This window comes from Equus przewalskii, chromosome 12 (genome assembly GCF_037783145.1).
Source record: "Equus przewalskii isolate Varuska chromosome 12, EquPr2, whole genome shotgun sequence".
NCBI classification, from domain to species: domain Eukaryota; kingdom Metazoa; phylum Chordata; class Mammalia; order Perissodactyla; family Equidae; genus Equus; species Equus przewalskii.
Genome location: NC_091842.1, coordinates 8,272,320 through 8,287,812, shown reverse-complemented (window position 1 = coordinate 8,287,812; position 15,493 = coordinate 8,272,320). Strand labels below are relative to the sequence as shown.

General features: G+C 39.3%; 1 protein-coding gene across 6 annotated transcripts in view; it reads left to right on the top strand.

Annotated features, from left to right (window-relative positions):
* LOC103567379 (NXPE family member 3-like) overlaps window positions 1-15,493 on the top strand; it is a 93,908-nt gene that overhangs the window by 56,223 nt on the left and 22,192 nt on the right. For 4 of the 6 annotated variants that reach the window (XM_070566278.1, XM_070566277.1, XM_008544024.2 and 1 more), the window contains exons 2-4: window positions 1,233-1,331; window positions 1,770-1,921; window positions 13,756-14,510. In XM_070566278.1, the coding sequence (XP_070422379.1) occupies window positions 1,853-1,921; window positions 13,756-14,510 (824 nt within the window). In that variant the 5' untranslated portion in view covers window positions 1,233-1,331; window positions 1,770-1,852. The remainder of the gene's footprint in view (window positions 1-1,232; window positions 1,332-1,769; window positions 1,922-13,755; window positions 14,511-15,493) is intronic. The other 2 variants (XM_070566273.1, XM_070566276.1) reach the window with 1 other exon arrangement.

Below are 15,493 nucleotides of genomic sequence, written 5' to 3'. Positions count from 1 at the left end.
CAGACAATCGGAGCTCCCACCATCCACCGTACAAACTATTGGGACTTCCCTGGCTGATTGTGGTGTGGATGTTGTAAATACCGATTTGTTGTTCCCCTTTATCCCTACTCCTTGTTATTTTCCCCTTATCAATAGACTTTGATTGCTTAAACAACCAAGTAGCCTTGGCGGTACCTGTCATTCCTTGCCCTTTGGGGCTGTAGACAACAGACGTCCACTTGGGATATGGTCCCTTCTCGGTCGCCAAATTGATATTGAACCTGAAGTGAGTTTGCTCACTCATTGTGCAGCAAGCCAATCTCTGACACTGGGCGTAGTGGAAGAAAGTAGGAATTTTATTTTTGCACAGCGCTGAGCAAGGAGAGAGGGCAGCTAATGCTGAAATCCCAAACTCTCTGAAAAGCTAACAGGATGGGTTTTTGTTTGGGGTTTTAGGTAGGGGAGGGGGAGCATATGGCCTTGCTGGTCAGCAGCTTTCCCACCAGCCTGTATCTCTTTGCAGGGAGGAGATAATGAATCCAGGTTCTTGTCCTTGGCTGTGTCTGTCTCCATGGAGAATAGTGGATTCTGGAGCCAGGGAGTAAGCAGGGAATGAGTGCTTCGGTTTTGCCCCCATATATGCTGGGTTTAATGTAGGGAAATCAATATCAGGGCTGGTATCAATATGAAAGATATATGGAAATCATAAATGTCCTGATGTTATCTGGGAGAGGTTGAAGGGAAAACAACCGAGGAAGTATTTTTTGTTTACACAAATTTGAGGTGTGTACGGCAAACTGCTGCAATTTGATAGAGCTGGGTGGCTGGCACACCAAGGCTTAGTTGTAATTTTCTTATTCTTCTCTGTAGGTTTGAAATTTTTATAAAGATAATGGATAACTGCACCTTTAATTTTGTAGGTATTATTGCTTTTCTCTTCAAAATGAATGTCTTTGAATTTTTACAATGAGTAAGTTTAAGGAAAAATGTTAAGTAAAAAACAGTGTAGACAGGATATGGATATGACAAAATCATATGAAATTCCTAGTGCATGACTGAAGGATAGGGAATACTGATACGGTTTGCACTGTCTCTTTCTACCCCAGCTGATTCAGAGCGTCGGAATCAAATTTGAATCACAATCAACAATAAGAATGTTGATCATTGTTTTGGCATATTTATATTATTTTTCTTTGGATTGATATTCCAGCTCTCTATTCTACCTTATTATTATTTTACCGTATGTATTTCAGGACAGTGGGCACTGACGCATGCTGAACCCCACCCTGACTCCCGCAGACCTAAGTCACTTCTCCATGATCCTCTGGAATAATCCACGCTGACACTCTCAGGTAGATACACTCTCCCTACACTGGGAATTTGTCATGCCAAAGTCCTCCCATTTTAGGGTCACAATATATCAGTAAAAAACTACAATGAACACCAAATACATTTTATGAAAATTTACAAATGGATGACAAAATGTAAGTTCTCTCACTGATGGCTTTTGGATATGGTGAATTATTATTTAAAACAGTTGTGAAAGAGGTAATGCCTCAGTTGCGTAAACCTGGCTTAGTGTAAAGACCCAAGGGTGTCCTTGGCAACCTAGAATGGAATCTGCCTGCTTACAGGAAGCTGCATTGGTTCCAAAGGGCAGAAAGTGAGACTCCAAGTTCTAGGGGGAAACTAGGACCTATAAATGTGTATTTTTGAGAGAAACAGGGCTGTAAACTTCCACGTCCTCTTGTGGAAAGTTACCAGAGCTAACACATTTTATTTTATTGCAGGGCTCTGTTAAAGTTTTATTGCTTTATGTTCTACCTGAGTCCTTGGTTCATATTGGATATTTCAGAGAAAAGTCTAGGCTGCCATGGGTCCATTCGTGGAGCAATTCAAGGGGTACAAGAACCTGATTGTGGCATTGGTTTTTCTGGTTTGGGTGAGTACTACCCTTGCCTCTGCTCCTTCTGATCGCTGGCTCATTTGTTCTCTCCTCCTGCAACCTCAGGTTTGGGTTGATTATTTCTTTAATCTGGGAGAGGGGACTGAGGGAAGGTCTTGATCTCCTTACCTCTGCCCCTGTGTGACTCTAGGAGCAACAGTTGTAGGGTGGGATGTCATCCTCAGGAGGAGGGTCAGTGGTTGTGTGTTGGGGTCTATGAGGGAATACAGAACACAAACCCGGAAGCAATTGTTCCAGGAAATGCCAACGGAGGGAAAAAAAGCAATTCCCCTTGTTCTTAGTCCTCTCACCCTTCAAAGGTGTTTTCCTTTCTGCCCCAGCGTAAGAAAAAAAGATAGTCTATGATGTCCAGTTCTGCTTTTTAGCAGAAGAAAAAGAAGCACAGATTCAGAAAGAAAAAATCCCTGTCTGGAAAGAGAATGGACAATTGCCGGGACTCGACTTTGTTTTGTCTTTTGGGAGCTTGGGAATGGCACAAAGCTAAGAATGCCTCCAGAAGAAAGCCTTTCCCTGTTGTCCTTAGGTCAAAACTGGAGTTCTGGGCCTTCATGTTGCTGTAGATGGATTTTCTTTGGCCTGTTCAAACTCCCGTTGAAAACAGTTGAATGGGTTGTTAATATTTAAACAGTAGGAGATTTCACATGAAAATATTGATTTCTGGTTCCTGTTAAGTGGTTGATCTGACAAGATGGGTTCAATAAATTGGTCTTTATTCTAGGAGCATGAAGGAGCTTGGCAGGGGAACCCTCACTCTTTAACAATCAGGTCCAAAGAAAGCGTTGATTTCATTTCCTGAGTAACCTTTCCCTGTGAGAAGGAATGAGACTTCCAGATGCAGCAGCCAAAACTTTGCACCTTTACAAACAATTGAACTATAACTTACATAAAAATATATAAGTTGAAAGTGCTCAATGAAATAAAAGATAACATACCTGTGTATGTTATCATCACTCCAGTCAAGAAATAGAAATTACTGGTACCCCGAGAAGTTCCTCTTATGTCTCCTTCCCTCTCACTACCGCCCTCTCTTCTTTTCAACTATAAACATTATAGTTTACTTTTGCCTGATTTTGCATTTTATAAAATGTAATTATACACTGTGTACTCTTTTATATGTATCTTCTTTCACTCAATATTTCTGTGAGATTCATCCATGTTGTAGAATAAAGCTGCTATTTGTTAATTTTCATTTCATTATAGTATTTCAGTGTATGAATATATGAGAACTTATTTATCCATTCTACTGATGATGGACATTTAGGTTGTTTTCAATTTTTGTCTATTTCAAATATTGCTCTTATATGCAATATTTGTCCATGTCTCTTGGTGTGCATATGCATGGCTTTCTGTGGGGTTTATACCAACGAACTAAATTGCTTGGTCCTAAGATATGCTTACTTTGGTACATACTGCCAAACAGTTTTCTAAAGTGGTTTTCCCAGTTCATGCTCTCACCAGAACAATATGAGAGATTCAGTTGCTTCATATCCTCACTAACGTAGGTATTGTGTGTCTTTTAATTTTAGCCTTTCTTCGAATATGTAGAGGTATTTCATTGTGGTTTTAATTTGCATTCTTTTTCTTACTAATTCAGTTGAGCACCTATTCATGTATTTCTTGTCATTTGAATTTCTTCTATTATGAAACGCCTATGAAAGTATCTTCTGTCTATTTTAAATTGGGTTGTCTGTCTTTTTCTTATTAATTGTCAGGAATTCTTTGTAGATTCTAGATACAAGTCCCTTCATTTTTTACATATGTTGCAACTATCTTCTCCAGCTCTGTGCTGTGTCTGCCTTTCACTCTAATAGCGTCTTTTGATCAAAAGAAATTATTTTTTTATTTTTAAATTTTATTTTATTATGATCTCACAATGTGAGATCTACCCACCTAACAATATTTGAAGCATATGGCACAGTATTATAGGTACAGTGTTCTATAGCAGATGTCTAGAACTTACTCATTTTGCTTACCTGAAATTTATGCCCTTACCCCTCTTCCCAGCCCCTGGAAAACACCATTCCATACTTTGATTCTATAAATATGACTATTTTAGATACTTCATATGAGTGGAATCATGTAGCATTTGTCTTTCTGTGACTAGCTTCTTTCACCAAGCATAATGTCCTCAAGGTTCATCCATGTTGTCTCATATTGCAGAAGTTCCTTCCTTTTTTTTTTTCTTTCAGGAAGATTAGCCCTGAGCTAACTCCTGCTACCAGTCCTCCTCTTTTTGTTGAGGAAAATTGGCCCTGAGCTAACATCTGGGCCCATCTTCCTCTATTTTAAATGTGGGACACCTGCCACAGCCTGGCTTGACAAGTGTGTTTAGGTTCACACGTGGGATTGGAACCAGTGAACCCCATGCCGCCAAAGGAGAGCGCACGAACTTAACGGCTTTGCCACCGGGCCGGCCCCTTTTTCCTTTTTTTAAGGCAGAATGATATTCATTATATGTACATACCACATTTTTTAATCCATTTATCTGTTGACGGATATGTTTCCACATCTTGGCTATTGTGAATAGTGCTGTAATGATCATGGGAGTGGTAATATCTCTTCGAGATCCTGATTTCAATTCTTTCAGATAAATACCTAGAAGTGGGATTACTAGATCATATGGTAGTTCTGTTTTTAATTTTAGGAGGAACATCCATACTGTTTTCCATAATGACTACACCATTTTTCATTCCCACCAACAGTGTGCAAGGGTACCAATTTCCCCACATCCTTGCAGACACTTCTCTTTTGTTTTTTTGTTTTTCTTTTGATAATAGCCGTCCTGACAAGTATGAAGTGATATTGTGGTTTTGACTTGCATTTTCCTGATGATTAGTGACGTTGAGCATCTTTTCGTATACTTGTTGACCATTTGTATGTCTTCTTCGGAGAAATGTCTGTTCAAGTCCTTAGCGCATTTTCTATTTGGGTTATTAGTTTTATGTTGTTGTGGTTATTGAGTTGTTGGATTTTCTTATATATTTTACAGATTAAGCCCTTGTCAGATATATGGTTTGCAAATATTCTCTCCCATTCTTTAGGTTGCCTTTTCACTCTCTTGATTCTTTCTTTTGCTGTGCAGAAGCTCTTTGGTTTGCTGCAATCTGACTTGTCTATTTTTGTTTTTGTTGTCTATGCTTTTGGTGTCATATTCAGAAATATCATTGCTTAGACCAATGTCAGGAAGCTACATCCTTGTTTTCTTCCAGTAGTTTTATGATTTCAGGTCTTAAATTTAAGTCTTTAATCCATTTTGAGTTGATTGTGTATATGGTGTGAGATAAGGGTCCAATTTCATTCTTCTGCATGTGGATATCCAGTTTTCCCAACACCACTTGTTGAAGAGACTGTCCTTTCTCCATTTATGTGTTCTTCACACCTTTGTTGAAGATTAGTTGACTATGGATGTGTGGATTTATTTTTGGGCTCTCTATACTATTCCACTGGTCTATACGTCTGTTCTTATGTCAGCACCACACTGTTTTGATTACTGTAGCTTTGTAATATTTTTTGGAATCAGGAAGTGTGATACATCCAGCTTTATTCTTCTTTCTCAAGACTGCTTTGACTATTTGGGGTCTTTTGTGGTTCCATAGGAATCTTAGGATTGTTTTTCTATTTCTGTAAAAAGTGCTATTGGGATTTTCATGAGGATTGCATTGAATCTGTAGACCACGTTGGGTAGTATGGACATTTTAACAACATTAATTCTTCCAATCTATAAACATGGGGTGTCTTTCCATTTACCTGTGTCTTCTTTAAATTCTTTCATCAATGTTTCATAATTTTCAATGTGCAAATCTTTCCTCTTTTGGGTTAAATTTACTCCTAAGTATTTCATTTATTTATTTTTTGTTGCTTTTTGAATGGGATTGTTTTCTCAATTTCCTTTTCATGTAGTGCATTGTTTGTGTATAGAAATGACTGATTTTTGTATGTTGATTTTGTATCCTACAACTTTGCTGAATTTTTTTTATTGGTTCTAACAGTTATTTTGTTGAGTTTTTGGAGTTTTCTACATATCTATATTATTAAGAGTTTAAATCATGAATAGATATTGAACTTTATCAAATGCTTTTACTATGTCTATTGAGATGATCATGTGGTTTTTTAATTGCATTCTGTTAATGTGAGGTATCACATTGATTTGTGTATGTTGAACCATCCTTGTATTCCAGGGATAAATTGTATTTTGTCATGGTGTGACATCCTTGTAATGTGCTGTTGAATTTTGTTTGCTAGGTTTTTTTTTTTTTTGGGTGATGAAGATTGGCCCTGAGCTAACATAACATCCATTATTAATCTTCCTCTTTTTGCTCGAGAAAGATTGGCACTGAGCTAACATTTGTGCCAATATTCCTCCATTTTGTATGTGGATGCTGCCACAGCATGGCTTGATGAGTGGTGTGTAGGTCTCTGGCTGGGATCCAAACTGGCAAACCCCAGGCCACCAAAGTGGAGTGTGTGGACTTGACCACTACGCCACTGGCCCAGCCCTGGTTTGCTAGTATTTTGTTAAGGATTATTGCATCTATGTTTATCAGGAATATAGGCCTGTAGTTTTCTTTTTTGTGGTGTCTTTGTCTGGCCTTGGTATCAGGGTGGCGCTGGCCTTAGAAAATAAGTTTGAAAGTATTACCTCTTCTTCTAATTTTTGGAAGAGTTTATTTGAAGAGGATGGATATTCATTCTTTTTTGAATATTTGGAGGAATTCACCAGTGAAGCCTTCTGGTCCTGGGCTTTTCTTTGTTGGTATGTTTTTGATTATTGATTCAATCTCCCTATTTGTTATTGGTCTGTTCATGTTTTCTATTTCTTCTTGATTCGTTTTTGGTAGTTTGTAAATTTCTAGGAATTTATCCATTTCTTCTAGGTTATCCAATTTGTTGGCATATAATTTTTCATAATTGTCCCTTATGATCCTTTTTTATTTTTGAGGTGTCCATTGTAATGTCTCCTCCTTCATTTCTGGTTTTATTTATTTGAGCCTTTTCTCTTTTTCTCTTAGTGTAGCTAAGAGTTTGTTGATTCCATTTATCTTGTCAAAAAACCATCTTTTAGTTTTGCTGATTTTTTTCCTATTCTCTATTTTTATTTACTTCAGCCCTAATCTTTATTATTTCCTTCTGCTAAATTTGGTCTTCATTTGTTCTTCTTTTTCTATTGCCTTGAGGTGTAAAGTTAGGTTGCTTATTTGAGATCTTTCTTCCTTTTTAATGTGGGCATTTATCAATATAAACTTCCCTCTTAGTACTGCCTTGCTGCATTCCGTAAGTTTTGGTACATTGTATTTTCATGTTTGTTTGTTTCAAGATATCTTCTAATTTCTATTTTGATTTCTTCTTTGACTTCTTGGTTGTTCAAGTTTATGTAGTTTAACTTCCGTATATTTGTGAATTCCCCAGTTTTCCTTCTGTTATTCACTTCTAGTTTCATATCATTGTAGTTAGCAAAGATACTTGGTATACCTTCAATTTTATTAAATTTGTTAAAACCCATTTTGTGGCCTAACACGTGATCAACCCAGGAGAACGTTCTGCATGCACTTGAGAAGCATGCATATTCTGCTGCTTTTGGGCAGAAAGTTCTGTATATCTCTGTTAGGTCCATTGGGTCTATAGTGTTTTTCAAGTCCTCTGTTTCCTTGTTGATCTTCTGTTCGCATATTCTATCCATTATTGCAAGTGGCATATTGAAGTCCCCCACAATTATTGTATTGCTGTCTATTTCTCCCTTCAGATATCTGGTAATATTTGCTTTATATATTTAGGTGCTTTGATATTGGGTGCATGTCTATTTATAATTGTTATATCTTCCTGGTGAGTTGACTCTTTTGTCATTATGTAATGTCCTTCTTTTTCTCTTGTGAGAGTGTTTGACTTCAAGTCCATTTTGTTTAATATAAGTATAGCCACACCTGCTCTCTTGGTTACCATTTGCATGGAAGATCTTTTTCTATCCCTTTACTTTCAACCTATGTGTGTCCTTAAATCTAAAATGAGTTTCTTGTAAACAACATATAGTTGAGTCATTTCTTTTATCCCTTCAGCAACTCTGGCTTTTGATTGGGGAGTTTAATCATTTTACATGTAAACCAGTTACTGATCAGTTAAGATTTCCTATTGCCGTTTTTTAAATTGTTTTCTATTAGTCTTGTAGTTCTTTGTCCATCTTTTCCTCTGTTGTTGTCTTCCTTTGTGTTTTGTTGAGTTTTTGTATTGATATTCCTCGATTTCTTTGTTTTTCTTTTGTGTAACTTCTATAGATATTTTTCTCATGGTTACCATGGAGATTACATAAAATATCTTATACTCATAACAGTCTCTTTTAAGCTGATAAGAACTTGAATTCAATCACATACAAAAACTCAACTTTTACTTCTCCCCCCAACGCACTTTATGTTCATGTCGTCATAATTTACATCTATTTCAATGCATATCTGTTAGCATATTTTTTAGTTACAGTTATTTTTAGTATTTTTGTATTTTAACTTTTATACTAGAATTAAAAGTGATTTAACCACCATCATGATAATGTTATATTCTTCTATATTTGTCTACATATTTACTTTCACCAATGAGTTTAATACTTTCTTATGCTATTGTGTTGCTGTTTCTTGTCCTTTCATTTCAACTGGAAGAACTCTCTTCAGCATTTCTTGTAGGGCGGATCTAACTGTGATGAACTCCCTCAGCTTCTGTTTGTCTTGGAAAAACTTCATGTTGCCTTCATTTTTGAAGGACAGTTTTTCTGGGTAGAGTATTCTTAGTTGGCAGGTTTTCCCTTTCAGCACATTGACTATATCATCTCACTCCCTTTTGGCCTGCAAGGTTTCTGCTGAGAAACCCACTGATAATCTTATGGGGCATACTTTGTACGTGACAAGTTGCTTTTCTCTTGCCATTTTCAAAATTTTCTCTTTTTCTTTGACATTAGATAATTTGATTATAATATATTGGTGTGAATTTCTTTGAATTCATGTTATTTAGGTTCTTTTGGGCTTCTTGGATCTGGAAGTCAATTTCCTTTCCCAGATTCAGAATTTTTCAGCTGTTATTTCTTTGAATAAGCCTTCTGAGACTTTCTCTCTCCCTTCTTCTTCTGGGACTCCCATAATGTGAATATTGGTCTGTGTGACAGTGTTCCATAAGTCTCTTAAGATTTCTTCACTCTTTTTCATTCATTTTCTTTTTTCTTTTCTGATTAAATAACTTTCAACGAACTGTCTTTAGTTTGCTAATCCTTTCTTCTGTTTGACCTAGCCTACTGTTGAATCCCTCTAGTGAATTTTTCAGTTCAGTTATTGTATTATTCAGTTCCATGATTTCTGTTTGGTACTTTTAAATATTTTCTATCTTTTTGTTGAAATTCTCACTTTGTTCATGCATTGTTCTCTTTACCTTGGTGAGTAACTTTATTATGGTTATTTTGAATTCTCTGTGAGTTATAAATCTCCATTTCATCAGAATCCATTTCTGGAGATTATCTTGTTCCTTTGTTTGAAACATATTTTCCTGTTTCTTCTTCTCCCTTGACTCTGTGTATTGGTGTCTGTGTATTAGACAAAGCAGCCACTTTTCCCAGTTGTCCTGGACTGGATTTGTACAGGAGAAGACTCACACCCATTCACCCAGAGTTTCTTGAGGCCCCTCAAAACTTTGTGCTATTCCAACCTGCCTACTTTTGTTGTAGCCCCCACATATCTAGAGTATGCCAGGTCCCATCAGTCCCTTGGGACAAGGGAGACTGAAGCTAATGCTTCAAGCAACCCCCAGAAAAGCTGGATCATTTTATGCTCTGTCCAACTCTTTCCCACCCCTGGGAGAATCTAGGAGCTGGAGTTTTTGTCTGCTTAATCTGTGCTGAGCTGGGAGGAGGAGCTATGGTGACTACCAGCCTAAGCCAGTCTTTGTTCTTTCCCAGGCAGCTAGATTCTGCTGGTCTTATCAGCATTCCAAGACTGACAAGATAGAAGCCAGTCTTCTGGGGAGCCTCATGGAAAGATTGGGGTTCTAGACAAGTAGACCAACTCTCTCTTTCCCTTAGTAGAAGCTGGGAGCTGGGGTTCTCTTCCTGATCACATGGCACTCTCCCAGGGGTAGGGATCCTGCCAAGAGAGTGTCCTGAATCTGCCTACAAGCATTGGCAAGTCTAATTTTGTGTTCTCCTGCAGTGGAGAAGCCTTTCAATTAATTTTTGTATTTCTCACAGAGGGAATTAGTCTGTGAATTGTTGCTGAATCTTTGTATTCATGGGAGGAAAGATGATCCAGGGCTTCCTACTCCACCATCATAAAGATGCTACTCCTGAAGGTTCTCTTTTTATTTCTATCTAGATAGGTTGTAGTTTTATTTTTATAATTCCACTTTTGTTTAAGAGAATTTAATTTGTTTTTATTATGAAGTATTTCACACGTACCGGAGAATATATATAAAATGTATATGACATATCAAGAATAATAAAACAAACATCCGGGGCTGGCCCTGTGGCCGAGTGGTTTAGTCCGTGCACTCCGCTGCCAGCGGCCCAGTGTTTCGTTGGTTCGAATCCTGGGCGTGGACATGGCACTGCTCATCAAACCACGCTGAGGCAGCATCCCACATGCCACAACTAGAAGGACCCACAACTAAGAATATACAACTATGTACCGGGGGGCTTGGGGAGAAAAAGGAAAAAATAAAATCTTAAAAAAAAAAAAAAAAAAAATCCACATAACCTCCCACATCTAATAATTGTTTTTGTATTGAACTGATATTCTTGGTCTCTGTCTCTCAGATCTGTTCAAATTTGCTGTAACCAGAAGTCTAGGCCACTCTTGCTGTTCAGTTAAAATCTTCAGGACCCTTTGTGTGGTGGCAAAGCTGCAAGTGACAGAAGGAAAAACAATCTTTTCTCCTGGGAACATGGGACATGTTCATTTGCACATTTTTGCCCTTTATCAAGGTGTAGACAGGAAGCCATTCTGACTTGTGATCTCTCAGTTTATTGTTCCCCTGATATTCTCCTAGCCCAGAGTGAGGGCTTGTGAACAGGCCACACCAGGACCAGATACCTTACTAGGTACACTTTCCCCCAAGACTACACTGGCCTGGAGTGCATTCCAAGGAACCATGCGGTACTGGATCAGATACTAGACTCTATAATGTTGATCCCTGCTCCTCTCCAGCCCAGAGATGAGCCAATCCTGTAAGTGTTTTCTCTTCCATCAATCAAAACAGAAACTGCAGCCACAAGCACACCTCCCATGTGCTGCCATAGCCTAATGTGAAACAACTATCCCATGTAAAACTAAGAATGCTCTCAACCTCTCCAAATGAGACAAGCAAAAGTCCCATTCAGTTGTATATTCAGCTTCAAATCCAGGATTCCTCTTCATCAGGAATGGATACATATCCTTATAATCCTGAAACTTTTATTTACATCATAAATTTAATCTCTACCAACACACTCACCATACAATGGTGGAGGGGGAATAAGTCACCACAATATAAACTCTAATTTAATTAAAGGAAAATCAATGTACACGGTCATGGGTTAAGAGCACAAAGTTCATTTGGTGGGCAAAGATAGCAAGAAGTCATGTTCTGGGTAGTGCAGTGAATTCTCTGGTCAGCCAAAGAGTTGCTTTGGTTTTGTCTTTTGGAAAGGGTGTCTTTTATCCATTGTTCTCCAGGGTCAAGCCTCAGGAGGGATGATTTGAGGTGAGTCCCCTTCTGGGGGTTGCATTTTTGCACCTTCCCTTCTGTTGATTTGGTTACTAGTATCTTAAATTGCCTTAGTCTATGAGTGATCACAGTCCTTGATTACTAGCTCTGGAGTTCTGTTATAAAACAGCTCCATTTCAGTCTCAGTAGCTGCCAGGCCATTCAGTTCCTCTGGACTTCATTAGTTGAGTAGTAATTGTATTAGCTTCCTATGGCTGCTGTGACAAATTTTCACAAACTTAGTGGCATAAATAACACAGTTTATTCTCTTACAGTTCTGGAGATCAGAAGTTATTAACATGGGTCCACAAGGCTGCTTTCTTTCTGAAGGCTCCAAGGGACAGTCCCTTTCTCTGCCTTTTCCACCTCCAGAGGCAGCTTGTATCCTTTAGCTTATGGCCCCTTCCTCCATCTCCAAAACCAACAGCACAGCCTCTTCAATTCTTTCTCACTTTGGCTCTGTTCCTCTCCTTCCATCATCACATCACTCTCTGTCTTCTATAGTAAAATCTTCTTCCTCCCCCTTGTAAGGACATTTGTGATTAAATTGAGGGCTGCATAATCTAGGATAATCTGATAACCTCCCTATTTTAAGATCTTTAACTTACTCACTTCTGTGAAATCTGGTTTGCAATATAAGGTAACATATTCAACAGATCTGGAGGTCAGGACGTGGACATCTTGGAGGGTTGTTATACAGTTTAACATAATCATGACTCTCAAGCTCACACTTCTAATTCTATTACAGACGGCCCCTGACTTACAATGGTTCAATTTACAATTTCTTTACTTTATGATGGGGCAAAAGCAAGACGCACTCAGTAGAAACTGTACTTTGAATTTTGAAGTTTGATCTTTTTCTGGCCTGGCAATATGTGGTGTGATCCTCTCTTGTGATGCTGGGCAGTGGCATCGAGCTGCATTCCCAGTTAGCCACACGATCACGAGGGCAAACAACCCATACATTTACAACCATTCTGTACCCATCCAATCATTCTGTTTTTCACTTTCAGTACAGCAGAATTACATGAGATATTGCATACTTTATTATAAAATAGGCTTTGCATTATATGATTTTGCCCAACTATAGGCTAATGTAAGTGTTCTGAGCGCGTTTAAGGTAGGCTAGGTTAAGCTATTATGTCTGGTAGGTTAGGTGTATTAAATGCATTTTTGACTTAGCAATATTTTCAACTTGTGATGAGCTTATCGGGACGTAACCAGGCCGAGTGCATAGACTCCCTCCCACATCCACCACCACAAGCACACAAAGCATGGGCTTTTTCTACTACTCTTCCGATTTGGATCCTTATATTCTCTGGTCTGTATCTGTGACTTTGTGTTTCTCAGAATATGAGACCAGAGACCTCTGGGCTCCAGGATGGGACTTCTTGTCATAGCAAACACCATGTCTTCCCAGAAAAGAATCTGCCATATCTCACTCCTTTTTCCAACCCACCTTTATGTCTGTGCTTTTCTACAGGTTTTCATTTTCCAGAGGTTTCTGTGGTTGAATTGCTTCTTCCTGCCAACTTAGCTCAATTAGAGGGGGAGCTCCCTAAGAGACGTTCTTGTCTCCTTCTTCTATAACCCTCAGTAGCAGTGACTAAAGAGCTCACCCGCCCCTGAATCTTTAGTGGAAATCTGGGATGGAGACTGTGGCAGTGAAGTTGTGGAGAGAAGGAAGAAGAAGAGGAAAGGGGACACTTACTCAGAATGCCAGGTTCTAGGAGGGAAGCAGGACTTGTGAGGGGTCCTCAAGCTAGAGATGTGAGGGTTGAGTGCAGGCCCACACACATATCTGTGCGGGAGTATGTGGGAGGGAGGGAAGATGATAGCGGAAGGAATAAGCCTGAGATAAGGAGAGAGTTGAGCTAAACCAGAGATCTAACTTTACCTTCACATGAGATGCTCCTTTCAAATAAATATGGTGGTGACTCATACCCCAGGCCGATGAGTGACAGACAGCATGATGGCACAGGCAGGACAGGCCTCCTGGGTCCTACCTGGCAGAAGGGATTAGCCTTGGGGAATGGAAATCTCCTTCTCAGAAGAAAGTGAGGGAAACATAAACCACTGATAGATTTCTCTTTCTCTACCCACAGATCCTCTATTTCATCTTGTCCTTGCCTGACAGCACCATCCATCGGCCCCCAGGACCCCGTGCTGCCTCTAAATCTGCCTGCAAGCCCACAGAATATCCTTCCCACTTGTCCTTTCTCCCCCAGGAGCTCGCCAACCTGACCCATCTTCTGTACTGGCCTCCAACCCCAGGGGATGAAGGGGACATTTTGGCCTCCACCAGCCCCCAGACCTCCACCTACCGCCTAAGGGGTCCTGCCCAGGCCAGCTATGCCCTGGGAGGCTACCTGGAGGCCATCCTTGTGGCCAGAGACCACCGGGGCAGGCCCAAGACCCATGGTGGGGATCTGTTTCGGGCACAGCTGCTGGGTCCTGGCTTGAAGGCGGGGGTCCCTGGGGATGTCCAGGATCTGGAGAATGGCACATACCTGTTGTCTTTCCCTCTGCTCTGGGCTGGGCAGGCCCGTGTACAAGTGCGGCTGATCCACTCCAGTGAGGCAGTTGGGGTTCTACGAAGAATCTGGAGAGAGAAAAGGGCCACAGTTGATTTTAGAGGGTATTTCCGGGGACCCACAGGAGCTGAAGAGACTGTGATTTGTAATGTTGACCCCCAGTCAACTGGAGCAAAAGGGCCTACCTGCCAGTACAGGGATGTGGTTTCAAGTGAGCTCTGGTTCTGTGCTCAACCACCTACCCTGCCCTGCAACTCTTTGGTCGGACACTCAAGTGGGAGTTACCTGAAAGTGACTGTACCACATGATGAGGCCCTGCTGGCATGGTAAGAAACTCAGAATCCAGGATGTCTGCCCCAACCCTAAGCCACACCCTTCCTTCTAAATATTGTCCCTGTAACCCAATGCCCTTCCCTCAGTTTACATCACTCATTTACTTATACTCTCATTCAACACATGCTTATTGAACACCTGTTATATGACAGACATTTCCAGACTGACATATACTACATTATACCAGTCAGCCTATCAATTGATCTGAGGTTTAAAGGAAAAATATGAGTTATCCAGGGAAGATAAGAGATAAGGTATTCAAGACAGAGCAAACGACATCAGGGCAAAAGTGGCTTGAGTGTGTCATTCATTTATCTAAATTGCTATCTTCACTTAGATTTTCATCTGAACATTCCTTATTATTTTGTTAGATCTTCAATTATTTAAATAGATTTTAAAGATATTTGTCCATAACTTTTAATCATTCTCAATGTAAGAGCTGGTGTGAATACCTGGGTCTGCCATATTACTACGAAAAGGAAGTCTCCATTCGATTTCATTTGTTTCTGCTGGTATCTTCTCAGAAATAGGTTCCTCCTATTTCTTTTAGGATTTCCTACCTTTTTCTAGTTTCATGATCCAGAACAATCAATCCATCTATTTCAATCTTTCTTATATGGAGTAAAAATTGTTAAGACTATAAATTTCCTTCTGACTACAGCTTAAGCTGTATCCTACAATTTTTGTATGAGAGCTTTGTTTTCATTCAGTTTTACATGTTTCATAATTTCTACAGTGAATTCCTCTTTAACTCATGAATTGTTCAGGAATTATTTTTAGTTTCTGAATAGAAAGTAGGGAGGTGGCTATCTTTGTATGTTTTTTTCTTAATTTATTTGCATTATGACAAGAAATATGGTTTCTATGATATTGATTCTTTGAAATTTGTTGAGAATTTATTTGTGATGCAGCAAATGCCTGATTTTTCCTTCATAGTCTATGTTTCCTTGAAAATAATTTGTATTTTCTATTCCTT